At 45.6% G+C, this 27,690-nt stretch overlaps 2 protein-coding genes across 7 annotated transcripts; one reads left to right on the top strand and one right to left on the bottom strand.

The window, feature by feature from the left end:
• Positions 1-40: 40 nt before the first annotated feature.
• On the top strand, positions 41-27,113 carry CLDND1 (claudin domain containing 1). 6 transcript variants are annotated; one of them, XM_084512930.1, is made up of 10 exons: positions 172-207; positions 13,346-13,400; positions 13,944-14,057; positions 14,833-15,076; positions 18,581-18,719; positions 19,577-19,653; positions 23,664-23,965; positions 25,165-25,272; positions 25,646-25,783; positions 25,892-27,113. In XM_084512930.1, exons 7-10 carry the CDS (start codon positions 23,677-23,679, stop codon positions 26,110-26,112), a joined length of 756 nt encoding a protein of 251 aa, XP_084369056.1. In that variant the 5' UTR covers positions 172-207; positions 13,346-13,400; positions 13,944-14,057; positions 14,833-15,076; positions 18,581-18,719; positions 19,577-19,653; positions 23,664-23,676; the 3' UTR covers positions 26,113-27,113. The 6 variants fall into 6 exon arrangements, with proteins under 6 accessions (XP_084369055.1, XP_084369056.1, XP_084369057.1 ...); XM_084512929.1 differs by lacking the exon at positions 13,346-13,400 and having other exon boundaries at positions 41-207; XM_084512931.1 differs by lacking the exons at positions 172-207; positions 13,346-13,400 and having other exon boundaries at positions 13,938-14,057.
• GPR15 (G protein-coupled receptor 15) lies at positions 10,310-13,395 on the bottom strand. The gene has a single exon (XM_084512917.1). The coding sequence runs from the start codon at positions 12,972-12,974 to the stop codon at positions 11,862-11,864; it is 1,113 nt and encodes a 370-aa protein (XP_084369043.1). The 5' UTR covers positions 12,975-13,395; the 3' UTR covers positions 10,310-11,861.
• Positions 27,114-27,690: the final 577 nt, after the last annotated feature.

Below are 27,690 nucleotides of genomic sequence, written 5' to 3' on the forward strand. Positions count from 1 at the left end.
CGCCGCTCTCTCTTTCAGCCGCAACCCGCTCTCCCCCGCCGCCGCGGCCGGCCCTGACTCAAAGCAGCACCGCTGCCGAGCTCCCTTCGCACGCGAGGCCGCCTCCCCCGGCCCCAAACCCGGCCCCAAACCCGGTCCAGGTCCCGGTGTCGGTCCCGGATCCGCCACACTCGGGTCCCGATGCGGCGGAGCGGCCGCGGCGCTCAGGTAGGGCTGGGGCGAGCAGCGCTCTGCGCCATGCCGGCTTCGAGGGGGGAGCGGGCATGGGGAGAGTGGGGTCAGAGCACGAGGAGGAGGAGGAAGGAGTGGTTGTGCCCCAATCTCCCTCCTGCTTTATGGCCAGGCTGGGTGGGGAGGACCCCCTGGGGTTGTTTCCACGCCGAAGTTGGGTTTTTGGGGTTGCGCTGCGAGGCGGGGGCTGCTTTCGGTTGGGTGTGACGGCGCTGTGGGGTGAGCGGGGAGCCCGGCCAGCCCCATAGTGCAGCATCCCGCTGTGTCTGCTTTGGGTTTTGGGGGGGACGCGGGGCGAGGCGATTCTGCAAAGAAAAATGCTTCGAGAAGCATTTCCGTTTTCGCTATTCCGGACCTAAACAAGCACAGCGTAAGGGGCTGCAGGTGTGAGCTAACCGCCCTAGAGCTGTAGGATATCGAGGTGGCAGGGACCCACAAGGATGCCCTGAGAGTAGCCGAGATAAAACTGGCTTCATTAACATGCCATGAACACTGTGGTGTCTGAGCACAGGCCATCGCATCAGGTACCTCATCATGCCTCGTGGGAGGCCGTGTCTCTGAAAAAGACTTTGCAGAGATGGTTCCCTATAGCCCCGAGTGGCACTGATTGTGCCAGCAGAATAAATACGCACAGGTGTAGCTGAGGTGTGTGTCAGCGAAGAGCACAGCTCTGCCATTTCCACAGCCACTTGCACCAGGTCTGCAGCAGCACCCCCAGCGAACCTGCTTCAGACACTGTGTTGGAGGCTGCTCGGGTCAGGGCCTGCAGGGGACTGTAAAGAGAAAACATGCAACTCATCCTTTGCGAACGGCTTTATTTTAGTCCTGGCTTTTATTTTTATGGTTTATATTTTTGTCCTGGCTGCTCCGTTCCCTCCAGAGGTTCCTGTGTCCCTGGCCTATACCAGGGACATCGCGCCGGGGTCCACAAAATGGCGCACGTGGTGCCGCGAAGGCGGCGGCGGCATCTGCAGGACCCAGCTGCTTTCTGTTGTGGTCAGTAAAACGCTGGGCTCTTCTTTTGCGAATAAAACCAAAAAAAAAGAAAAAATAGAAAGGCCTAGTCTTGTTAATAGTTAGAGGTCACACTGGTATTCTTAGTTTCATGCTGTCTTTTTTGGGAGGAGGAGGGGAGGTGACGCTGCCATTGTTGCTGTGAGCTAATTCAACATTTTTAGGTTTCCCCTGCTTCTAGCTTCTGAGCTGCTCTGCTCAGTGCAAAAGTGTGAAGTCTCTTGTGTTTCTCCTGTTTGGGTGTCAAAAACTGCTGGAGTTATGTGCAGGTGCTGCTGTTTTAGCTATTTAAGCAACTCATTGAGTCGTTTAGCAGGTAAAAGCTTGCAGTGGTTTTAGATTTAAAAGGAGCTTGTAGATTTCTAACAAAGTTGACTTGAAATTAGTTACATTTCATATGTAACAACTCTGGTAGATACCACTTGTGGGAGAGAATGCGAGTTTTATTTTTAGTTAACCATTCTCCCAAATAACAGTTTGATACCTCAGAAAAACAAAGATCATTTGTGTAAAACCAATGCTCACACGACATTTTATACTCTAATATTTATTGAGAATCAGTTCTTCATCCAAAATAGTGCTGAAATGATTCCAAATGATTTCTTTAAAAAATGTGTCACATGAAAGTACATTTTCTTGCCTTGACCCTAGTGATGGGGCTGATCTGCATCTGCTCAGAAGAGGCTAGCGCTGCAAATAGGGCAGAAAATACCAACTTTCAGCTTCCGTGTCTGTAAAAGCAACCTTTGCCCATGTAAACTCTGTCCTCATCCTCCTCAGCGACTTCTTACGAGCAGTTCGGTTTAAATTTTTTCCACTTGAATGGTGAGCTCCTTTTGCTTCATTACACGTTATTGCCGAGGGTGCACTGGGTGACAGACGGAGGGAGGAAAAAAAAACCGTCTGCATCGCGTCGCCTCAGCGGGTGTCTGTAGCTTTTGCCAGCCCACATGCAGTGCTGGAAATAGGCTGGAGGCAATTGCCTTCACTCAACCTGGAGAAAAATGCTTGTGGTGAAAGGCAAGATAGAAGAGTACCAGGCAGTGCTGCAAGTTTTTTGGGTGGCTCACTGGCTGCCAGCCCCCATGGAGGGTTGGTAGGCAGTACAGGCACTGCTAACTCATGTCATGGCCAGACATGGCATCAAAATCCTGAGCGTGAAGGGTTTGGGTTGGAAGGGACCTTAAAGAGTATCTAATTCCAACCCCCCTGCCATGGGCAGGGACACCTCCCACCAGCCCAGGCTGCCCAAAGCCCCATCCAGCCTGGCCTTGAGCACCTCCAGGGATGGGGCACCCACAGCTTCTCTGAGCAACCTGTGCCAGGGCCTCACCGCCGTCAAAGGAAAGAATTTATTCCTACAGTCTAATCTAACCCTGCCCTTCTTTATTTTAAAACTACCCTTTTTTGGTTTAGAAGTACTTCCCTGCTCCGCAAGCACTTGCTGCCACAGGGTGCGGATGTTTGTGGTGTCACTGCCATGACCCAGCAAGTGACAGCTGGCTGGCACAACCCATCGAGCTGGCACTTTGCTGGGGCTGGTGGCTGGGTATAGCCTCACAGCCCATCAGCTTTCTTTTTAATCGGAGGTTTCTTTTCATTCCTGTTTGCAAAGAAAGCACGTGTGGTTTGAGGATAAACCAGCAAGTTCAAGAGCGAGGAAGAGGACTTTCTAAACAGATCTGTGTGGGATTTCATGATTTTCAACGCATTGATTGAATTCTGAGAAGTGAATTGCTACCAGTATGATTTTTTTTTTGTCAGATACTTGTCAAGAACAGTCGACGTGTATTTGTTGGTGATCTAGACAATTGCCTGAGGTCTCCTCCAGCTGTGCTGCACTGGTAATGACATTGGCATTAAAACATGAGTCAGAAAACATGGTGACTTTCTTAAAATAAAAGGAAGGCTGCCTGTCTTTGTCCTGCCTGCCAACAGGAGCCGTTCTCCACGGCTGTAACCAGCAGCTGTCGACAGCTCTTGGCAGGCACCAACACTACGGCTTCTTACCGTGGCACCACGTGTGTCTTGCACACCATATAAAACCTACCCACCGTGGGGCAGGAGGCCCTGCTTTATTTTCTGGCCTTGTAAAAACGCAGACACTGCCATGCAAAGGCCGGGTTCAGCACGAGATAAATCGACAGCTGCTTGCTGTTGCTGTTTTAGTTTAATTATAAGACTGAAAACGTATACTTTGGTCGTCGTTCAGTCTGTGCAGTGTTTTGGAAATCCTGTTTTTATTGTAATCTTCCTTTTTCACTTCCTCTGGACCTTTTATTGATTTAGGGCAGATGCTATCCTATCAGGTCTTATGACAAATACAGATTTTATTTATTTATTTACTGAGATGCTTAGCTTCTCTTTCCAGCTCTGGCTTTCACATCTGGCCGAAGTAAGCATTGTCCAGGGACGTGGCCCAGGGAAGGCATCCGGAGAAGGGAGACCGAGCCTTCAAACACATGAAGCAAACTCATGGACCACTGGTGTTTGGCTGGGTATGAACTGGCTTATGTGGACTGTGGGTGAGGACATGGGTTTAGGACACCTGAGCTGCTTTCAGCTGGCTGGTTCGCAGGATTGGTGTGCTTGAAGAAATGCCAGCATGCACTTTAGTGTCAACTTGCAGCCCAAGCAGATAGTCCCAGTCCCCCGGGGCTTGTTCATCCATCACTGAGATTCCCATCACCATCATCTGCTGAATGGCAATTTGGGGAAGTTGTGGCCGATGCCATCAGGGAACTGAGCCCAGCAGCACAGCCCCGAGCATCTATTCAGGTGCCTCTTGTCTTTGCGGGGGGCTGTGTAATTATAGGAGTTCCATGGGACCTCAGGCTGTTTGGAGATGAATCACTAGCATGAACTCTGAAAGAGGGCACGCTGATCCCACTGAGTTCACTGCTGGCTGCGCAGTCTGTGGGTTAGGCTTTCGGTCTTATCATGCAGCCAAACCCCAACTCTCTTGAAGTTAGCCCTATAAAACTCCGCATGATTCCAGTGAAAACAGGAGTTTCCCCACCGACTTTAAGTGGCATTTATTTGTGTGACAGTGGGGTTAGGGATTTAGAAGCGTCACAAGTCCAGTTGCCAAAGTCCTTGAAAAATAAGAATAGTGGGAGGGTTGCATCACCTTTCAGCAAGGATTTTGGATGTTTCTAATAGCCTCGGGATGGTTGCAGTCTCTGCAGGAGCTGTGCAGGTGGGAGCATGCTACACTGCTATTGCTTTATCCTCTCAAAACTTTAGCCCTAGACGCTGTGGGGTTATCAGGGTTATTTCAGGATTATCCTTCGCTTCCTCCAGCTAGATCTTTTCCCTTTTTGCACAGCAACCTTGCTCTAAAATGTCTTCTCTTCTCAGGTGCCAGCTTAGTTTCTCATGGGCACCTTGTTTTAGCACACCTCCTGTCTGCTGCATGCCCTGCTCTGCTCCTGCAAAGAAGCAGGTGCTCTCCACGTCTCTCCGTGCCCTTAATTCTCTTGATTTTTCTCTCAGCTGACTTCTCTGTACCAGCAAGGTGCGCACATGTTTTTTTTAATTACCTGACTATTCCTAAGTGCCTTGAGGTGCTACGTTCTTTGATGGGAAATCAAAATAGCCGGGTGCCATTCACCTCACCTCCAGCTGAGCTGCTGGGAAGCCTTGGGCATGCAATTGCACTTCTCAGTAAAGTCACCTGCCTTCTCTTTGCCTCCTAACACCCCTCCATCTGTACTGTCCTGGCCGGCTATGAGGAGGGCAGAGGTTTACGTGCATGTATTTCTTGAGAGCTGTCGAGCTCCCACCCTTACCTGCAACATTTCCTTCGGTGGCATGATTGCACGCGTGGCGGGCAACTCCCACAGGTTCAAAGCTGTGCAAAAAAAAAAGCGTGCATCTCTTCTTTTCTTTTTTTTTTTTATGGTTTTTATGTTTTGCTGCATGTGAAGCGTGGGTAGGTATTTCTGTGGTTCCCAGAGGAGGGAGGGTGAGGAGGGGGTGACGGGGGAAATGGGTGGTAAGGACCGGGGCTGTGTGGTCATGCAGGTGTTTCGGCAGCGCGCGGGGGGAAGTCGAGCGAGTGGTCAAGTCAGGTGCGTGCGACTGTATATGGCAAATATATCGATTTATACGTGGTGTTCTTCAGCGCAAAAACTCTTCTTTGCATTTTAGGTCTGTCCTTCTGGGCATTTTGCCCGCTGGTTTTGAAGCTAGACTGAAAATCTGGATGGCTTTTAAAACCGCCGTCCAAGTTTCATGCTCAGAGCAGAGTGTCACGCAGTTTCATGCTCGCTCTGGTTTTCTTTGCCTCAAACTCAGGGTAAAACAAAGGGCATCCTTCAGGTGGCAGCTGTCATTTTGCATTAATAGTAGCTAGTTTTATCTACAAACAGAGAAAGACCATCAAATTTTGGGACAAAGGTGGGTTGCTTACGGACTTGACTAGTGACTGTTGGACGCATCCAGTTATTCTGTGTGATTATCTAATTGATTTATTTTGGAGGAACCAGCTGTTTAGAAACCGAGTACTCAGCCCTTTCTGGAAATCAGTGCTTTGCAAAGGGTCTGAAGCTAGACATCCACAAATGAAAGCCTCAGAAGTCACCAGTCACTTCGTGGGAAGCGTTTTCTTTCAGCACAGATTCCGGCCTTGCCTCCCCCGTGCCCTACCCCAGCAGCAAAATGCAGTCCAAATTTCCAGAGAACCACTGGTCTCTTCTCTTCTGTTGCAGGGATGCCTGTGGTAAAACCCCAAGTGCTTTAGAAAATGTGAAAAGTAAACAGTAGAGGAAGTAAGTTCACTGACTGGACTTAGTGGGAGCTTCTGACTAAGAATACGAATCTCTTACTAAGAAAGAAACTGTTTTGAAGTTTGAAAAGATGTATTTTGGTTACAATGCATTATTTAGATGATTGATACTGATAATGTTGCGTGCTCTCAAACACAACACGTGACCCCTATTTCTAAAGCTGCATTTATCTGTTACAGAAACACAGGAGCGGTGAGTTGGGAAAATAAGACCTGCAATTCAATTCGTATTTAAAAATAAATAACAGCCCTACCAGCATGGCCTTTGTAGGGCTTTCCTTCTGAGTGATGAATCCTCTTCACTTTCTCATCCCCCGTATTTCACGTTCTAGTACTTTATTATGAACTCCTGTCTTACATGCCTAGGTGTTTGGGGCCAGATTCTCTCTGGACTTTACTGAGCATCGTGTGGGAACTCAGTTCCCACACGTGGGCTCTCCAGAACCTCCTGTCACATGCAGTGGGACTCCAGCAGGGCGCTGAAGACCCACATCTGGAAACTGAGCAGGTGCTTGGGCTGTTACTGAAACCTCGAGTGCACTAACTGCAGGTTTTGTGGTACGGTATTAAAATGTTACGTGAGGTAATGTGGGCTGCTTCTGGCTTTCTAGGGCTACCTGTGTGTGTGACATTAGGTAGCATAGTAATTACTTTCGAGTCCATTTTAATGCATTGTCAGTGCGTATTTCCACTGGGCAGGAATTTAGGGAGCTCTTCCCTTGTTCCTGTTCATCATCCAATCTCAGTTTCTTTGCATGCAAAATGCTGGCATATTTGGTAACCAGTCTGTGTAGATCTGTTTCCCATTGTAGGAGCATCTTCAAGCCATTTGCTTTAACTTCTTCCTGTTCTTCCTTTGCCAGGCTTTTACCTCAAATAATGTTCCTTAACTGGGAGCCTTTTAAACATGAGAAGAACCAAAATTGTTTTTCAGTTAGAAATTTTGGAGCACGCAATGATTTGTGTTCACTGCTTGCAGATCCACTCACGAGTCTCTGCTGACTCATGAATATAAGTGATTATACAGGAACAGCAAATTGATATTCCAGCAGTATATAACTGCTAAAAGTGCACGTAAGTGTCCCCACTCGTGAGCTGGCATCCACTTATAATATATGCTTTACTAGCACCTGTAAAAGAAACCTTATTTTCTCCTATTTCTTTTATTTCTCTATTTTATCTTACTGTTCATGTGCAGCAATCAACAGATTTTACTGGATGTAGCATGGCAGCATCTTTGTGCAGCTGTCCACACTGGTGCATCTGGTGCTGAGATGAAGGCTGCGTAAATTCCTTGCTCAGTTAAGTAAGCATCGATTCTGGGTACAATTTTCCTTTGTGTTGAGATGAAACACTTTATTTCTGGAAAATGTTGATTCGTTGAAGCCAAAACGGAGACCAAGAGATGCATCTGACCCGGTCTGACTTACGTCAAGAAGCAGAGGCACTTGACCTTCAATTGTGTACACCTCAGGAAAGAGCACTAACCTCTAGATTGTTTTTTTTATTATTATTATTTGTAGTTGTTTTCATGAAAACCTCAGAGGTCTCGATTTCATTCCAAGGCAGTACAAAAATATCTCTGAAATCATGAAAAGCTCTGTGGGATGGGCAGATGCACGTTCCCACCCAGAGCTGCGGACAGCTTTCTAGTTAGTAATACCGTGCTACATTTCCATGACAATGAAAGGAGACGTTAGATTGAAAACAAACAAACAAACAAACCCCACGTTTCATAGCTGGAATCATCTCCAATTTATTAAAAAGAAGTCCAGATTGCTTACCAAGATCCATGGTAGGTGTCATGTCAGAATCGCAACTCTTCCATGTCACACAGCAAAGCACTCTGGAGTCAACAAGCTCTTTTAAAAAGGATAAAATAGGCAGGCTGTTACCTTACTCAAAACTACCAGGTTAATTACTTGAAATCACGATAATTTTGGTACCATCCTAAGCAGTATTAGTGCTATCAAACAAATAATGAATATTAACATGAAGTAGTCAAAATTCCAGAAGCTTGTTCAAATTACTTCTGTTGTCTTACGCTTGTAAGAACTAACTGAAAGTAACGTTTACGTTCTAAAACAGATCTGCAGTTCACAAAAATAAAATGAGCATCTTCATAGGGTATGATCTTTTGGATGAAAGCCTAAAATAATCCTGAGAGTTTTGCTTTGATTGATTAGTTGCCTCCTTTGTAGGTTTTTTTGACTCATTTGAAACATTTGCTGTGGCATTGCATGTGATTCTCTTCAAGCCTTGAAATATTTAGCAAATTTTTTGCTTTATTATTATTGTTAATTTTTTTTTCCAGGGGCTAGTGTGAAAGGTTAGGTAGTGGAAGGAGATCCTGGTAGATTTTCTAGGTCAGTGGTCCAACTTGGTCTGGTATTTTGAAGCAAAACCAAATGAAAGCAGCAGCACTAACTTAAAATAACTGAAATTCCTGTAGATTTATTCTATTCCAAAGAGATTGTTCCGCTTTGGATGGGATTGAGGCTGAGGGAAATAATAAGTGAGTCTGACTCACTAAGAAAATGCTCTTTAAAACAAGATGTGATATTTTTTCAGTAATATAGATCTCAGGTTATTTGGAATGTAAATCAGAGATTTCTTTTCTTTTTCAACTAAAAAATAAGCCACTTGTTATATACTAATAAAAGTAGACAGAGGGTAAAGGGTTGGCGAGAGGAGACAATTGAGATGGTCGTTTTTGAAGGTCACTGCAAACAAGACTGAAATTTGAACTGCAGCGCTCTGATTTCCAGACACAGGAAGGTCTGAAAATGCAGTCGTCGTTCTGCGTGCCATCTGTAAGCCTGAAGCAGGCGGGTGGCAGTTAGGTGTGGGGAGTAAAGTTTCTCACGTGGAGGAAGAAAAACAAAACCTTTTAGAAGAGGTAGTGGGGGAGAAAAAAAAAATAAAAATGCATGCAGCGAAGGGAGGGGAGCGTGAAAAGCTGGTGTGTCTCAGGTACTCCCTTGCAACCCAGGCACACATCCCAGCATCTCTTTGATGATCCCCTCATCTCATCTCAGCCATCTGTGGATGGCTAGAAGATGCTTTTGCCTGCACTTACCCTAGCAGGGCTGGGGTCTATGCCTTGGTTGATGGGCTTGTGCTGCCATGGGGTGAGGTTTGCTTTCGTGTCTCTGCCTTCATTAAGCAGCTCTGCTGCAAGTCTCGAGAAAAAATGCAAATACCAGAATTTATTCATAACACTCACAATACTTATCCCTACTACGGATGTTTAGAGAATACAGAGGAAAGGCAAGGCAAGGGAAAAGCTGTAATGAATGCAGTTGTGCTGCAGTTGCATCAGAGACGTACCTCCTCCATCACCCAGTTAGCACATTTTTTCCCTTGTGACCAGACAGTGTTCAGGGCTTTGCCCGTTTCTCTCTGGTTTTGATGAATTGTGTTGGCTGCTGTGGTATAGCTGTCTTCTCTTTGAAGCCTTGCAGCCCGTCTGCAGGGGTGCCACTGTTCACCCTGCAAGTTCTTGTGTCTTCTTTCTAGGTCAGAGGTGATTGCTCTTTTTGTTAATCACCCTCTTTAATTAGAATAAAAGTTATTTTCCACACACTTACAAAACATCTCAGTGTTACTCCAGGAACAATCTGCTGCGCCTCGTTACCTAGAAAACAACTCAGCTTCAATGAAATGGAAAAGTCTCTTCTCTAACACTCAAAAGGATCTCAGGACTATGGATGCAGATCCTTTGTTCGTGAAGGAGCCGTGCCTGAGCCGCTCGGGTCAGTGATGGCACTGGTCTGTTGGCCAGCTCATTCCTGCCCTGGCAAAGCTTATTCCCATCCCTACAAGAAGGGAACAATCACAGAACCAAATTCATATAGCTTAGCTTTAAACTCTGCCCCCAGTGAAGTGGGAAGGGGTTCCCCGTGTAGCATCTCATGGAAGTTATCACCACCTTATTTTATTTTATAAAAAGTAGAGCCAAAGATGTATACTTGCTGACTTTTTGGTTTCAGCTGGCAGAAGTGAAAATGCCTTACTTAAAGGGCTGTAAATATCATTACATATCTTTTAGTTATTGCAGTTCAAGATTTGTTTCCATATATGTTGCTAAATCACTTTGTGATCAGATGTCTTCTGCCTCTAAAGTCAACACGTTTGCGGGTTTTGCGAAAGCTAGTTCAAAAACTTCAAAGGCTAAGTGTAAAAGAGAAGAAAGATAGAAATCTCGAAAAATCAGGAAATACAGAAGGAAAGTTTCTAACAGTCTTTTGACTCAGTCACATTACACACCCTGGGTGCTTTAAGGTATTGATTTATTGTATTTATGACAAGCAGCAGCATGTTAAGCTAAACATTTTACAGGAGAGACGACAGAATGTAAGACATTGCAACACAGCCAAGGTATCAGTGCTGTTGGAAGTCCAATTCATATTTTAACTGTGCACTTTAAAACATTGTACCCTTTGTTTTAAGAAAAGGTTTCTGTCACTGCCATTTAGAAAGAGAAGTCCATTACCAGATTTCTGATGAGCTGCTTCACGCCGTATTTGTTCAGCTTGTTCTTCGAGGTGTTACAGCTGTTAACAATGAGGAGATTCCCTATTTCCCCATCCCATTTGCTGTCAGACTTGACAGCAAAGTGGTATCTCCTCCACAGTGTATAAAATGCAAGACATCTGCATTTCCCAGAGACTGCTAAATAGGAATGGAACAGCTTCATAGAGCTTTTATTATTATTATTACTATTTATGTACAGAATTTAACTCGTATCAATGAACTAACAGAGTGAGGCTTTTGAATTCCTTTTCTGTGAGCATTCCTGCACCCAAGGTTTCTCAGCATTCTGTGTTTCACTCAAACGTTTGTGAAACTGGCTAATTTTGCTTTTCAGGCACATTTGCATTTGACTTTGCTTGTATCTTGACATAAACTGGTCCCAGCTAAACTCAGCAAACCTGGACTTCGAATGGTGCACAGCATCCTGCTGTTATCCAGCAACCCAAGCAGTCAGAAATTGTGTCAGATAACCCAAAAAACATCTTAAAAGCTGTGAAGGTGTTGTTTTGTTTTTGTTTTTTTTTGGTCTTTGTGGTTGGGTTGTTATTGTGTTTTTTTTTTACTTGTTCGTTTTTAAGAAAAAATGTTAAATGTGGAGTCTCATTGGCTTGTCTTCTGGTTTCTCTGCCTTCGACCTTTTTTTTTTTTTTCTGAAATCATAGGGGCTAGAAACATATCTTAATTAATGCGATTAAAACTGAGATTAAAACTGAGATTTAATCCCATAATCAAGAAGCTGACACTTTTAAGGAAAACACACCAGGCTGAAGTTACGACAGCAGGTAACACAGCAATTCAGTAAAACATTGCATTTCTAAACTCAGAAAACCTCCAGAAAAGGAGCATCAATCAGGTTGTTTCCAGGACGTTGCGATGCTTTCGTGTGTAGGCTAGGAACCAAAGAGAAGCAATCCTTGTGTTTTTCTTGCTCCGAGCAGAACGAAAACCCGCATTTCAGTTCAAAGCCTGCCTCGGGGTGGCTCCGACTGATCGGCCTCCCCCTTGCCTGTATTGGGAGGGCTTCGTGGATCTCTCTCAGGGTGGCGTTTTCAGGCTTGCACGGTGCAGCGACACAGCACTCACCGTGAACCATAGGTCAGCGGTTAAGGTTTCCTATTCCATTTACCTGTCTTTAAAGGGAAGTGCTGCTCCTCCAGCCTGACGTGCCGGCTGCACTACAGCTGCAGCTCTGCCTCTGTCGCTCGTTTCTTTTTTTCCCCTTTCCTTGCTTTAGTCTTTTCCTGCCGTCTCTGGAGAGAGAGGTCCCTTCCTGCGCGGTCCTGGCTCCCAGTCAGAGGGACACCGAGCGCTTCCTCTTCCTAGCAGCGTACTCCCCTGCGATGAAATTGGATAAGGAGTGGCTCAGGCGGGTGTCCAACGTGTCAGAGACGCTGCCGCTGCTGCTGACTTTCACCCACGGGCACAGGCACCTGAGCATGGCCCTGCGGATGTAGTTGTCAAAGCAGTAGTAGATGAAAGGGTTGGCACAGCTGTTGGCGAAGGCAAAGGGGCTGCTCACCTGCATGCCCACCTCGGCCACCATGTCGGGAAAACAGTCGGGCAGCTTCCGCAGTCCCAACAGGATGGCCATGAGCTTGAAGAGGTTGAAGGGCACCCAGGAGATGACAAAAGCAGCCACCACGATGAAGACGATCTTGATGGATTTTCTCAGTTTCTTGTCGTGTTTCCCGGACCTCTGGTAATGCATGCAGAGCCTCCTGGTGATGGAGCAGTAAAAGGTCAGGATGCTCAGCAGAGGGAAGAAGAAAGCCAGGATCAACATCATCAGCGACACGATCTGTTTGGATTCTGTCACGGCTTTGTCTGCGCAGTACGTCTTGCCGTAGCGCTCCTTCAGTTCCCGGGACAGCAGGGTCGGGATCCCCAGGCAGCAGGATAACACCCAGACGCAGATGCAGAGGCCGGTGGAATAGGATCTGGTCCTGACCCTTCTGGCGACAGCGGGGTACATGATGGCAAGGTAGCGGTCCGCACTCATGCAAGTGAGGAGGAGGATGCTGCAGTACATGTTGACGGAGATGACAAAAGAACTGGCTTTACAGAGGAAAGATCCTACCCTCCAGCTCCCGTCCGACACCTCCTTGTCCACCCAGAAGGGCAGCGTGATGAGGAAGATGAAGTCAGAAGCGGCGAGGTTGATGATGAAGATGTCAATCAGCCTCTGGACCCGGCGCTTGAAGACCAAGGCCGCTATCAGGATGGAGTTGCCGACGATGCCCACCAGGAACACGACGGTGTACAGGATGGGGAGGAAAGTAGTCATGTGCTGCAGATGCTTGTACTGGCAGTTGTCCTCGTAGAAGTAGTCGTCGTAGTTCAAAGTGACCATAGTCACAGGCGACAGCTGGCTGAGGTCCATTTCTGGCCAGGCCGTCCTCATCATGGTGCTGAGGAAGGCTCCGAGTTCCCCCTACCCTTCCCCTCGAGGCCTGCTTTAAAAACATGTTCGTGATAAGGGGGGAGGAGAGGGGGAAGGAGGAGGAGAAAAGTGGTTTTGGGGGGGGTAATTCTTACACTTTTAGCCAATCGTGTAGGAAACCTACAAGCGGCGAGCGTCTCTGATTAGTCAAAACCCCATCCTATGAATAAAGAGCTGCAGCTTTTTTTTTTAGAAAAAAAATCAGGTTTAGTTTTACTGATTTTATCTTCATTTTATGTTTGCCTGCAGAGGTGAACGAGGTTTGTGTATTGCTTTTGTTTTGGGGGGTGGAAGGTTGTTTTCAAGATTCTGAACTTTTTATTATTTTTTTTTAGGACAGGATATTACTGGTTTGCAGAGGTTAAAGATTGTAAAGAGTGATGAATTCAGGTGCCACGTTATCTCTTTCGTCAAGTTTTTTTTTTTTTTTTTTTTGCCTAAGTTGCCCTTTGGGGCAAGCTCAGCTCTTCTGCAGCTTGGAGGCTTTTGTACTTTCTTTGTTCGTTTATGATTGCTGTTTTCTGTTGAGAGTAATTCTCTCATTTGGTGTGCTTAGGCCAAAAACATTTAGGGTCCGAATCCTAACGTGGTGTTCCCATCCCTGCACCAGCTTCCTTGTAGGCCGCACTCCTGTTCCCCAGAATGGTGGCGTGGTCCTTCTCCTCCTGACCCCGAAGCCTGCATCCCTTTGAGCCATTCTTAGATTTGCTGCCCACTTTTCCTAAAGAGCCCTAATTTCCTCCGTCATTTGTTCGCAGTTTCGTGCACGGCTCCAGCTGTAGCTTAACCGTACTGTCAGCTCTTGTGGTGTTGCATAAATCAAGTGAAAATTCTCACTTTTTGAGGTACCGATGTTACTACGTCTTTGTCAGTGTGTACTAACTTGAAACAACCTCTACTATTGTTCTTCATCATCCTTCCTCTCTTCTGCAGATGAGTTCGTCTTCCCCTTCCCCTTCCACCTGCATGTTCACAGCCCCGGCGTGTCCTGGGGCTTCTCAGAGCTTTGAGCAAATCGTTCCTGGAAAGCTCTCCAGTCCCAGCCAGGTAGGTCAGGACCACATACGTCTGTCTCCACAAGCAGAGAGAAACTCTGCATCGTACAGGCAGCAAATTTGTCCCTTCCAGGGCACTCTGGATGCCCTCAGGCTCACTCGGAGGTGCTGAGGTTGTGCTCTCCAGTGTGGAAGGTACTTGGTAGACTTCCAGGAGCCTGGACAGGCAGACAGCTGCTATTACACTGATGGATCTAGGGGTATTAGGTCCATTGCTGTCCACTGCAGATATTTTGATGATTAATAAGGAGCCCGTTATACATGACAGCCTTCCTTTCCATGGGGCACTACTGGACTCCTCTCTCACAAGCTTTATAAATCAGGCACAGCCTTCTCTCCCTACATCTCACATCACAAGATTGAAATTCGCTCCTTGAAATTCCCTCCCTCCCTCTCTTCATCCCAAAGTACACAAAAAAGCAAGTAACTTTTAAAGAAGCTTAACAGAACCATGAGATAAGCATATACCCATGCCTTCTTGTGCTTGTGCTGCCTCACCGTGTTGTCTCCGTGCAATTTAATAGCCTTACATAGCAAAACAAAAAATTGAACAGTAAACCTTTTCCAGCAGGGATCAGTTCTGCTCTCTGGGGTGAGCTCTGTACTTCGTGAATGCGTCAGAGAGGACAGAGGATTTGCAAAAATGCTATGATGTATTCTTGTAAATGATGAAGCTGTCTGTAGTTGCCTCAGTGAAGCAGCAGCAGGTGTGTTTGCAGGTGGTCTGTAAGCCTTGTCTTTTTTTAATGTGGTATTGATTTGCTTAGGGCTTATCTTCGCACAGGATCTGCGTCTTCCAGAGCTCATTTCCCTGACGGAGAGCTCTCAAAAACACTCAGCACACAGAAATGCCCCTCACAACGCTGCTGTGCAGATAACCCTAGAAAGCACGACGTGCCAAGACCCAGAGATGCCATGAGAGTTGTTGTTAGCAGGAGGACAACCTCCACCCCTCCTCAATACCTTCCTAGACATCTACAGCACCCTCCTCCTCCTCCCGGACCTCCCCAGGTAGGTGTCAGTCTTTTTCCTGGACAAAAGGCTCTGCTGCAGCAGCAGCCACTGGCTTGGTTGCAGCGTATTTCCTTCCACCCGGGGTACCCATCCTCTCCAGCCCTTGCCACAGTGCTCTTGAGGCAATGTGAAACGCGCGGCCACCAGGTGCCGAGTTGTTTTGAACCTGAGAGTGAACCTGAAGCTCTTGTGACCACACGCGACAGATGCTGTTGTTGTGGCCCTGCGTGTGGTCAGAGCCACTTCAGCGCTTCTGCTTCTCTGATGGCCCTGTTTTTTTAAAAATGCACTTGTGAAGTGCGTCGTGTCGGTGTTTTCGCCGTTCCTTAAACCTGCCTAATAGGAAATACTGCAGTCGCTGAACTGCAGGCAGCTGCTCGGTACGGCAGGTACAGCTCAAAACATGATCACACTCTGGTAAAGCCTCAGCAGCTTTTCTGACAGTAGCGAGGGAAAACATTTAAGATTATTGTTCTCAGTTGGGTAAAGCTTGTTGACACGTGCTATGGTAGCCTTATAATGTTATGGCAAAATGAGTAAAAGATATGCAGCAAAACTATCTGTACAGGAAGTATGTGGGGTGTTGATTTAATTTGTTGATTTAATTTGTTTCACCACCACCCCTGACAGATCTCTGCAATTGAAGCATTTCTGGTAGCAAGGTGGGTAGTTTTTTTTTTCTTGATCTGTTTTACTGCTAGGTTAAGTGTTTTATTCTAACCTGTACACGTGCTTTTATATAAGCACAGGCATTTAGATGAAATTAGTGTGCATCAGTAAATTATTAATGATGATAAATGCTGCGAAGGAACAGAGCTTCATTTGGCCATGAAAGAAAGTGTAGTAGTTTCTAAATGATTGTGCTTCAAAAACCTTCTGTAAGGAATAGAGATTTGCAGACCAAATAAAAAAATATTGGCTGAAACTGTCCTACTGTGCTACAACTATGGTGAAGGCAAGCTCAGAGGAAACCAGATGAATGCCAAATAACAGAAGTTTCATCCCAAAATGAAGAGGAGAGGGTGGAACTGATTCAAGTAAAATTGTAGGTGCCGAGAAGTGCACCAGGATGGGCTGAAGTAGTTTCCTACCTAGAGGAAATGGTCTTCAACGTGGGATGTGGGAAGAAAATATTTTTGGTGCAATTAGTAAATAAAACTATTTTTGAAAAAGTGTTTATTTCTTTCCTCTTTTTCTCATCCTTTTTTATTTTCTATTTTTGTGTTTGTTTTATGATGTGCACAATATGTTAGTACAGTAGTAAGTGTAATTGATTTATAAATAAATGTACATATAATGGAGGTGCACGCTCAAAATCTTTCACTAATTGGTGTCCATGATCAAAAAAGTTTGGAGACCCCTGACGTGGAGGTTGAGTGGGTATCTTTACAGAGAACCTGTGCTATTCATCGTATTTGGAAGAAGCATATCTGGAAGGTCTTCTTTCTGTGAAAAATGTAATTAGGGTAGGATTTGCTTTGCCCACAGTCTTCTGTGCCAAAGATAGAAAAATACAGAAGGCAAAAATAAAACCAGAGTGACTATATAAAGGTTTGGGGGGAATCCATGGGATTTCTGCTGCATTGTCTGTGTGAAATGTTCATAGATTGTGTCTAAAACACGAAAATTAAAACTGCCATTTTTATTACAGACGATCTGTTGGGAAAAGCAATATCTTGTAGAAAACAAGCTAGTAATACTGAAAGAAATAGGCAATCTTTCAAGCACCTTTTTCAGGTCTGAATCAGTAACTAAAGAAGTGAATGTGGTATTTGAACAAGTCTTTTTCATTTCTCATCCATTACCAATTCCATTTAATACAGATAATGCCTCCTCCTCTGAGTGTTTACTTATTTTCCTTAATGTGCAGGAGCTAGAACACCACAAATTTTGTATGAAGATTTTCTTTTACAACACAGGAGGTTTTTGTTAGCTTGTTTGCAACACCGCTGTAAAACTGTCAGTGCTGGAACACTCTTGCTGGAGGTACAAGACACGATGCAGGTCTGCTATCTAAGAAACTACAGATCTGCACAAGGCAGGAACAGCTTTTAATCTGTAGCCATCAGCATTATTCACTTTGCGCTTTCATGTGTGAACTACCGCAGTTTCTAAAGCAAACTTTTACTTTGAAAATCTTCTGGAATAATCCTATTGTGTAGCTGATCTGATCTAGCAGAGGTTCTGCTGAAGCAGATTAAGGAGGTGTGAAAAGAAAATGGCAAAATATCGGTGTTAGCAGTGAACATTCGTTTGTAATGTTTTTATTGGGTTACCCTTATTATATGAAGTGGTTTTCTTCCAGAAAAAAACAAAAACAAAAACAAAACAAACAAACAAAAAAAAAAGCAGGTGAAATTAGTTGAGAGCATTTTAAATTAAATTAAATGGACATGCATCTCTCTTTCCTATGGTTGTTTTTAAGCAGCTGCACATATCACTGATCAGGGCGGATGATGAGTAAGAAGAGGCCAATGTAGTCTAATTCAATAATGGGAGTAGCAATGACTGACGAATTTTCCAGAAATGATTCTCATTTTTACAAGATTAGATCTTTTAGGGAAACAAACAAACAAAAACTGTAGGCTTGCCAGTGTTAGATTATTCGCTATGATTTATAGTGATTGCAAGTCTTCTTATTCCATAGTTTACAATACAGAGTTGTTTTGTGTGTGTTTTTTCTTTAAACATTTCCTAGCTTCAAATTCTGATAGTTTTGCCACGAAAAATTATTACTGATTTTTTGTTCCCTGTTGTCATTACTTGTATTTTATGATCTTGTAACTCCTTAGCTCTCTCTTCAATATACTGTACTGGCTAACCTTCTTTGATATGTTTCCCTGAAAAAGGCTTTCTCATTGCACAGTGATTTTCATGCCCCTTTTCAGGTTCATCTCTGCTATGCCAACATGTCAAAACTAGACACAGCATGTTAGCAGCCAGTGGCAACTCCGGAGCTGATATAACTCCTGTCCTCCTTGTGATTTCTCTGTTTGTACACCCATGGCTGCAGGAACATGGGGTTTTATTTGGCCACAGCCACATCTTGGCAGCTGGTAATCCACCATGACTCATTTGTCCTTTTCATTTTTCCCAGGATAAAGTCTTCTGCCATGCAAGTATAGCCACCACTCTGTGCTCTTAAATGAACATGCTCATTGATGACCCTATTGACACATATGTTTGCTTGCCCCCAGCTTCCAAACGACCAGGTCACCCTGTACCAGTGCTCTACCCATTTAATTATTTACCCTTCCCTCAGGCCTTGTGTCATCTGTGAAGTTTATCAGTGATGATGCTCTGCTTTCTTCCAGGCCATCGATAAAAATGCTGAATATTTTAGAATCCAGCCTAAATGTGGTCAGAACCCAGACAACTTCTTAGCTGAGAGTTATGAGGTGCTGGTGAACCAGCACCATGATTTGGAAAGGTGTGCCATGCTGGAAAGGGTTTTTTTTTAACTAAAAATACCCATCACTGATGTCACCTTCACCATCCTAGCCTCTTATCCCACTGAAAAAAATGCTTCCTGGCCGCCCGAGAAGAGGAGCTGGATGGGGTCCTTTCCCCAGAAGTCCCCAGAGACGTGAAAACCTTGGACGTGACTCCGTTTGCTGGGTGTGCGTTTGCTGGTTTGGAGGTTGGTGAAACCAAAACTGGGCGTGGAGGTCTCTCAGCGGGTGGCTGCTAACCACTGTTAGGAGACCTCCTGCAGCTTGTATGGGTAGAGGGACCAGGGACGGGGGGCAACGTCCAACGTGGGGCATGGAGTCAGTGCTGCCGTTTTTTGTAATTTTTACTAATTTTTTATTTTTTTTTTTAATGTGGTGTTTTCCCAAGTCACACTGCCAGGATATCGCAGCACCATTTTTACAAGAAATGGAACAGAAAGGGACGAAAGTTGAGCTTTGTGGCTGCAGAGGGAGACGAAGTAATGACATTGCGGAAGGCAGAAGGGCACTGAGCGGTGATTTTGGGGTGATTTTGGGGGATCTCTTAGCTGTTTAACTCAGCAGGGGTTTTGACTGAAAGTTCAGGCGCTACCAGCCCCCAGCCTGAGCTGAGGGCACCAAGCGAGGCGGGTGTGCGGGGGGAACTACAACTCCCAGCGTGCCTCGCGGCGGGCCCGCGGTACCAGGGGGCTGGGCGGGCGGGCGGACTACATCCCCCAGCGTGCCTCGCGCGGCGAGGGCGTGGCATGGGGGCGCGAGGCGGCGGGCGGTGGGTGCCGCGCGCCGAGGCGGTTGCGACCGTTGGGGACCGTTGGGGACCGTTGGCGGGCGGGTGCTGAGGGCGTGAGGAGAGCGAGGAAGAGGCCGGGGCCGTGTGTGGGCGGCCCGGGGCTGTGAGGAGGGGGAGGAAGGGGTCCCGGGGTGGGTGATGGCCGCCGCTGTGCTTCCAGGCGGCGGAGCAGGCGCGGAGGGCGCTGCGCAGCCGGGATGGCTGCAGGAGCCGGGGCTGGCGGCTGCGGGTGCTCAGGGCTTTGGCTTCCCGCAGGACGCGAGGCAGGCGGCGCGCTGAGGTGGGCGGCGGTCACCGGAACCCTGTGCTGAGGGGCGGCGGGGAGCGCTGAGGTAAAAAAACCCTTCGCTGCCGTCCTTTCCTAACCCTGCTTTTACCCTCAGTGCCAAAAAGAGGCTCCTGTGTATCAGTGTTCCTCCCCACGCTCGCTTTTTCTTTGTTTTTCATCCCTTCCTCCTCTTCTCTTCTACCCCACAGCAGCCTAGTCGCAAGCATGTTTTATGTAAAAAAGCCAGCCCTCGCTAGGCTGCCTTTGTGGCCTTCCTCTGTTGTGATGGCAAGTGAAATGAGCTTCCTACGCGTGGTGGCCTGCTCCTGGCTGAGGGGAGGTAGCGATTGCTGCCACAGGAGAGAAGTGCTTTTATTTTTGTATTCCCTTCCCCCATCGTATAGCGACTTTGTAAAATGCTTGTTCATTTCCTAGCCTTGTAGTTGTTTGTTTGCCACAATACTTGCTGTTGTGCTCCTCTGTGTTATTTCTTTTTCAATTATACAGCTTGTCCTTTTTTTCCTTATGTGAAGCATATGTGTCTTTCCATTCCTTTGTATGTTGCTGCTGGTTTGGACTTTCCCTTCTCTCTTACGAACTGATGCTTTGAATTTTTTATATGTCTCCTTTTTTAAAAAAATAGTAATTACAATGTCCTGTGAAGCATTTATGCTTGAGTGCCTGTATGCCACTGCCTTGCGTTGTTTTATATTCACTGCATAGTTTAGTTTCAGGAATAACCCATTTGAAATGGTGTCTGCTGTAGGGATGAAGTGTGCTGGCAACGCTGTATGAACGTATATACCTCTCCTAAAATGATGAAGGTTCTTGCTGACAGTCTGTGATGGCAGGAAGTATTTCTATTTAGTATCAGTCTTTGTCTATAATTACTGTCAGCTCTGATAGTAGTGATGTTGGCGGGTGTTTTTTTCTGTAAGTAGTCTTATGCTAAAGCACCTCCTACATGTTTTTCTGCACAAAACCTTTTGGGAAGCGTGTCATAATCTCAGAAACATGCTACGTCTTTCTTCGTGATCTTTCTATGGTAACTCTCTTTGACTGCCACTGCCTACTACTCCCATTGAGTTCTGCCTGGGGCTGGAAGCGTGATTCTGTCTGTAACAGAGCAAAGGACACCTCGTTTAAGTGGGCGTGTGTCTGCTGCAAATGAAGATGCGCTGGGTACGCACTGCAAATGAGCAGGATAGTCCAGTCTTCTGGGGTGTTTGCAGTGGGAAGAACTTCTAGTTCAAAACTGGCCTAAAGTGTTGTTGAGTGCATCTCTTCTGTAATTCTTTTTGTCTTCTGAAAGTACTTAAAGGGCTAGCAGAAGCACTGAGAAGTCTGTTATTATAGGGAAGTGGGGATGTGCTCTTTCCTTGGCACAGTCTTGTACGTTCTGCAAATCCATGTGTGTTCTTTCTGGAGCAAGCTGACACAAACCACCTGCTAATTTTTAGGGACTGTAGCCACCTCGCCTGCTTCTGCCTGTCCCCAGAGCTGTGCATTACACAATGATCACTGGTTGGCCATGTCTCTTTTGGCCTGTGGGTAACAAACACTGAGCAGTGCTTGCATTTTTTCTTAACTCTTCAGTTGGCTTCTTGGTTGTCAGCTGCCATAACTCTGCTAAACCTGCTGTACTTTTCCCAATGCTTAGCAAGCTGGCCAGAAGCGTGTGGTTGCATTTTAATGATGCCATGATAAGCATGTTTCCAGTACCAAAGTTCTGGAGCTGGCAGCAGGGATGTCGTATCTGAAAGTACACCTTATTGAGCCAGTTTTCTTTCTGTATGCTAGCTACTAAGGACTTTGTAAGCATTTATAGCAAAAGGCTGCAAAACAGTGGCCTGGTAATGTCCTGCTTACAACCTTGTTTCATCAAATACAACTTTGAGGATAGAGCTTGTAGGCTCACTTGTGCTTCCTCCTCCCAGAGAGAGCTCTCTGAAGAGAGGAGCCCAGTACTGAGGGCTCCTCTTGCAGTGGCTGCAGTGTAGTGGAAAATCCAGACCGGCCTGCTCGCCAGCTGGTTCTGCTGCTTACCTGAAACAGTTCCCAGGGATCTGTTCAGCTCAGCGGGGCAGCAGCCAGGCAGCACGACATTAGCTGCGGAGATGCCGCGTGTGCTGTTTGCTTTGTGAGAAGTTTGTGAAGGGGAATAAATCTCCAAGTGAACTCGGTGTGGAAGAAAAGAGGGGCGGCCCTATACGGCAGCTTGCTTGTCCGTGTTCTGCTCATCCAATGCCCTGTGCGCTTTGAGCTAGATGCTGGGATAGCAAGGGAGAGTGCAAGCGCGTAACCAAAGATGAAACAGTGCAGAGCATTTGCTTCTGAGTCTGGACTTGGTTCTGCGTCTTCTAGATGAATAAGCCCAGGTATGGTGTTTTCTTCCTCTTAATATGATTGCCAGAATTTTAAAATCACAGCTTCTGGATTCACAGTTCACAGAGTTGTAGTTTGTGAACTTCTTAGTGCTTTAAATGGGTGCTATTTGTCAATTCACCAAAAAACAGTTCTATTCTTGATCTTTTCTAAGGAAGCAGTTAAATGAGGCATACTCTCTAACAATCCCTCTTCAAAAATAGAAATGAAACATGGGATAATATAAGTATATATCATCTGTCCCCAGCCCTGTTAGTCAGTTTGAACCAAATAGAGGAGCAGATAGGAGGGAAAAGGAACAAGAAGGGCACTGTTATCAGCAAACACTGGTATGCCTTTGAAACTCTCTGCTTCTTTTGCACTTTGTTTCATAGTTCAGAATTTCTTACTGGCAGGTCTGACTTGAGCACTCATATTTTCCCTTGTGAATGTTGCATGTTTAAGCATTTGTTGTTTCCTGTTCCATTCCATTCAGCTGCAAAGAAACAAGACTAAAGTGTTTTGATCAGAGTGTGTGGGAGAAGGAAGGTAAAACAAGCAATAAAGAAGAATTGATTAGATAGTAGCTCATGCCACCAGAATAGCTCTAGCTGCAAAGGTAACTTTGATTAATATTTTATTTGGCAGGTGCATAAAGCCTGATTTATCATAATCCATAAACGTAATCAAGCACAGCAAATGCACCAGCATAACAGGCATTTGGAAGTCCTCTGATGCATTGCACTCTCTGCAAAACATTACGTGTGTTAGCAATCAATTACTCATTAAAATCACAGTACTGTCAAAGTGTAAGTGCATGTGGAGTCTGTGTTTTTTGTTTGTTTGTTTTTTTTGACATGTCTTCTTTACCCTGAGTTTATGCTGTGAGCACGGGCCTGTGAAGGAGGGAATTAGTGACCTCCTGCAGGGAGCCAGACCAAGGCCCTCATGCTGGTGCGTGAAGGTATTTCAGTTTTGGAAGCTCCTGTCATCCAGTGCCTGTGGAACAGGGCACTCCCCTTGCATTGTTTTAGTTCTTCAGACACACCTCTGTACACACTGTGGCATTATTGCAGTTTTTATTGTCATTTCCAAGCTTGTCTTTCAGCACTTTCTTCGTGTTCTGTCTCTAGTGCCTAGATACGTTTCAGTGTTTCCCAAAAGGCATTCCAGTATCTTGGCATGGCTGCCCTTTGTGAACAGTCTGGAAAAGCTTTTTTGGCATGCTTGCGATTCTTATCTGTGCTGTAAACACAAGCTGTGGAAGCCGTATGGGATGGCAGGCTAAAAATAACTTCTACCCTCGGTAATCTCTTAAGGCAAGCTAAGTCTTCTGACTGAGCGCTGTAGGTGGATTCTCTGCTCTGTGGTTCCCTACCGTCAGGATCAGAAGTGCCAGTGAGCTGTGCCATCTGCTCTGGGGACACGACTGCTGTTGGTCTCTCAGGGAGAGAGGAGAGCAGCTAGCACAGAGCGCTGCAGGAAGCTGGGAGGAAGGCGACAGCTGTGCCTTGAGCACTCGACCCTGTGGGTGTGGGCTTGTGCTGCAGACTTAGCGCTGCTGTGCTTCCAGTCTCCTGGCAGGGGAAGAGATGCTTGTCTTGAGGGCGCATTGCGTAACAGGAGTGGCGTCATCAGCATGACGCTGCTGGGATAACTCTGGTGTTAGTATCTGAGGAGTTACTCACTCGGCCTTCTCTTTCCTTTCAGCAGCAAGGGCGCGATGATGGATAACCGTTTTGCTACAGCGCTAGTAATCGCCTGCGTTCTCAGCCTCATCTCCACCATATACATGGCAGCTTCCATCGGCACTGATTTTTGGTACGAATACCACACCCTGTCCCCCGTAGAGAACATTACAGAAGCTGGCCGGAGCGTCTGGGAAGAATTCGTCAGTGAAGAGGCAGATGAGAAGACCTACACAGATGCGCTCTTCCGGTGCAATGGCACAGTTGGGTTGTGGCGGAGGTGTATCACTGTACCCAAAAACTCTCACTGGTACAGCCCACCAGGTATCTGGAGTAACTAACACTTCCCTAGCTTGCCTACAGGGGTATGTGCTAACTTCCTCACAACATGTCCATGTCACTTTCTTCCTCCAGAAAGCTTATTTCTAGCTTGTATGTTTGTTCCTTTTTTTTTTTTTTTTTTTTTTAATAAAGACAGTCTAAGCTTTTAAGGAAGCGAAAGGTAAAAGTCTGTGGCTGTCAGTGCTACAGAGTCAGAATTTGACGCATTATATTTCATCTAAATTCAGTCTAGTGTAACTTGGTTTTCCTTAGTGTCCATGGCCCATCAGGTGATACAGTTGTTGCTCTGCCTATCACCCTCTTTCTAGGAGAGGTCAAGGGATCCAGCAGTGGGGGAAAAATACTGCTTTATCAAGGTGACACTCAATCCTTTTAGCTAGTCATTCGTTTAGCTTGAGTGTCACAAGTGTCCCACTGTGACACCAGCATGTTTTGGACTCCTTGTAGTGTTGGATATGGTCTGAACTATTTATATTCCCTTCTTTGACAGTTGTTGGAGGATATAAAGAAGTGCAGTGAGCCAATTGTTTTAATTCCTTCAAAGTAGGGTTTGAAAATGTATGTAAAGCCCTTATTCTGAACCCTTTTGGAAAAATTACTTTCAAATGCTTTTTCTGGAGAAAACATTACATAAAATACATTTTTTTCCTCTAATGAAAATGCATTTTGAAATAAATGTAAGAACAACTCTGCTCATTAGCATTCTCCAAGCGATACCTAACTGAGAGGCAAAAGGGGAGAAAATTAGTATAAAAAGCAGGTATTTCTTTTTCTTTAAGCAGTCCTCTCTATCTCATTTTTTTCATGAAATGTCGAGTAAGATATCACGTTCTGCATGTGGGTATAAACACAGCTCTGTTACAGGAGTACAGGAATGTGAGACAACATAATTAAACATCATATGCCGCATTTTATCCCTACTTGCATGGCACTGATCTATGGATCAGTGCTTAAAGATTCTGCATGTTTGAATTCTGTGCCTCCTTCTAGTAACTATGTTACACTTACTGCCTGCTAACGTGTCCTTCAGATCTCTTTTGAGAGGTTTTTTGTTTGTTTTGTTTGTCTAAAATAGAACTTGGAGGAGCTTCCCAGCTTAAGAGGTTGGAAGATGAGGAATTGGATAGAGATGGGGTGAGGGGAACCTAATGGTAATTGTATTTTTTGTTTTTCTGTTCCAGAAACTGATATGACTACAAACTGCATCAGTTTTTCCCTCTCTGATCAGTTTATGGAAAAGTACATAGAGCCTGGAAACCACAACAGTGGCACAGACTTGAATCGGACTTGTAAGTGTCTTTCACGTCTGGCAGGTAGAAAAGTCGGATAAAAGAGAATGGGATTTTCCAAATGCAGGTAGTAGTGAGGAAGCATCTGCATCTTGCTCTGCTTTTTTTTTTTTTTTTTTTTTTCCAAGTAGCACAGGTAGTAGGTCAAAGTTTAAAATGAAAACTTAGGTGCTTTAGCAAAGATTTTGGTCATGAATGTGGTACAAGAGCTTGGGAGTTAACCAATAAAGTTCTTCGTACTTCAGTTGGAGCCTTTGGACCTTTCTTAGCTCAGCCAATGAATTAGTGTGGGTAGAAATATAACCTGGTGGGACAAGGTCAGTTTTTAGCACATCCTTGAGAAATCTTTCTTGTGTGTTTCTTTAACGTGCAGATCTGTGGCGATTGCAGTTTCTTCTGCCCTTTGTCAGCCTTGGCCTCATGTGCTTTGGAGCTCTGATTGGGCTCTGTGCATGTGCCTGTCGCAGCCTGTACCCTGCCATCGCCACGGGAGTCCTCCATTTCCTCGCAGGTCGGTCTCCTGCCACCCACCGCTTCCCCTCCCTCCTTCAGAAGCTCTTGGCGAGAGCCAGAGCTCTCCAACAGCGAGCTCATCACACTTCACTTCTTCCTTCCTCAGGACTGTGTACACTGGGCCTGGTTGGCTGCTATGTAGCTGGGATCGAGCTGCTCCATAAGAAGCTGCCCCTGCCTGACGATGTGAGGGGTGAATTCGGCTGGTCCTTCTGCCTAGCCTGTGTCTCGGCACCTCTGCAGTTCATGGCAGCCGCTCTCTTCATCTGGGCAGCTCGCACCAACAGGAAGGAATTCACTCTCTTGAAAGCATACCGTGTAGCATAAATGCTAATGCCTAAGTGTTAGGTTTCCTTGTTATAGCCTCTTCTCCACGTGGCCCTGTCTACATTTTTCTCCTTTTATTCAGAATTTTACCTTGTACTGCGTGCTTCTCGCCAGTATAGCCTGCAGGGCCTGAAGACAAAGACCTCTGGGCTAAACAACCAAACTCTGCCAGAAGTCTGCAGAACTTTAACAGTTTTTTAATTATGTTTTTTAAAGAATTATTGTTTTTTAAGCTTCATTTGGTTGTTGAATATCCCCTTGGGTAGATGTACATGCCCCTTCCTCATTTTATTTCCTTCTCATCCTGTAGGAAATGAGAGGGGTCGTGAGGAGGAAATGAGATAGGAAAAGATGGAGGTAGGGAATGGGGACTACAGAGCAGAAATAATAAATAATCAGGAGTTGTCCGTTGCGTGACCTATGGAGAGCACCCAAGAGACATGGGGGAGCAAAGGTACCTTCGTTGTGGAAATGCTGTCGTTAAATCAGTGTTGTAGCTTGGCTGTGGGGCTCTTATTCTCACTAGCTCACTACTTGTGGCTTCTGCTGAAACCGGTGTAGGCAGGGCAGCTGGCTCTGGGATCGCACAGCACGCCGTCCTAAATGGAGAATCCGAAGTGGAGAATTGGTGCTGCTTTTGCTACGGAACAGGAGAAATTGGGGCCCCCGCGGAGCTTTGTGCTGCTCTAGCTGCACTGCTTCCAGGGCCCAGGATGGTTCGGTATCTGCACTACATGTGATTGTGCACTCTAATCCTATCATGCGGTGTTTTTGCTTGCTGTGAAATAAGGCTTTCCTCTCTCTTGTGGTGTTGAAGAGAACCCCTTGCAACTTTCTGCATTTTTAATTTGGTTTAGTGTGTGTATATGTACATAAACGTTTTTTTAAAACTCACCTATTTATCCTTTATAGCACATGACAGGGTTTTTTTAAAAGGTGCTGCTCAATTCCCACGTTGCCCCAAACCTATTGTTTAAATGAAATAAAACAACCCTCAGATATTTTCAGTGTTGCGTTAATTTGATGGGAGGGTGTGGGAGTGTTCTGGAGTTAATTTTGGTTGGGGAAAGAAAAAAGTGTCCGTATCTCTTTCTGTATTCGGGGAAATGTCAGTAGAAGCAAATATGTTTGATTATGTTTCTTAGGAAATTCTTGGGCTTCTGTGAACTTTAAATATTCCTTTACTCATCACTGGGGGACACAACACTCCATAATTTCTGATTAGCACTTTGCTTACTTTACACTTATTTATCCTAAATCACTGCATCTCTGGCCAGACTGGACAGCATGCCTTTTCTTGAAAGACTTTTCTAGATGAAACTGTTTAATTCTGAGGCCTTAACTCCCCTCATTTATAAGAAATGTTTTCGAAGAAATAAATCCTGACAAAATGGATGACTCTGGGGTGTCAAGGGTTCTGTGAGTTACCTTTGATGAGACTGACATGGAAGTAGGCATTGTATAGCTCTACTGGGTTTTGCTTTGTTTGAGTAGGTGTTATTTGCAGTCACCAGTTTCCTAAATATCGGGGATCTCTTTCAGTATTGTTTTTACCTTGTTTGATAGGGATGAACCTAC

Source organism: Aythya ferina (assembly GCF_964211825.1).
Source record: "Aythya ferina genome assembly, chromosome: 1".
NCBI classification, from domain to species: domain Eukaryota; kingdom Metazoa; phylum Chordata; class Aves; order Anseriformes; family Anatidae; genus Aythya; species Aythya ferina.

What these genes read in the sequence shown, in the direction of transcription:
- GPR15 (XM_084512917.1), bottom strand. Translation starts at nt 12,974, where the DNA reads ATGATGAGGACGGCCTGGCCAGAAATGGACCTCAGCCAGCTGTCGCCT.
- CLDND1 (XM_084512929.1), top strand. Translation starts at nt 23,677, where the DNA reads ATGATGGATAACCGTTTTGCTACAGCGCTAGTAATCGCCTGCGTTCTC. An exon ending in CACAGACTTGAATCGGACTT is followed by an intron (nt 25,273 to 25,645) that starts GTAAGTGTCTTT and finishes TTTAACGTGCAG; the next exon opens with ATCTGTGGCGATTGCAGTTT. An exon ending in AGTCCTCCATTTCCTCGCAG is followed by an intron (nt 25,784 to 25,891) that starts GTCGGTCTCCTG and finishes TTCCTTCCTCAG; the next exon opens with GACTGTGTACACTGGGCCTG.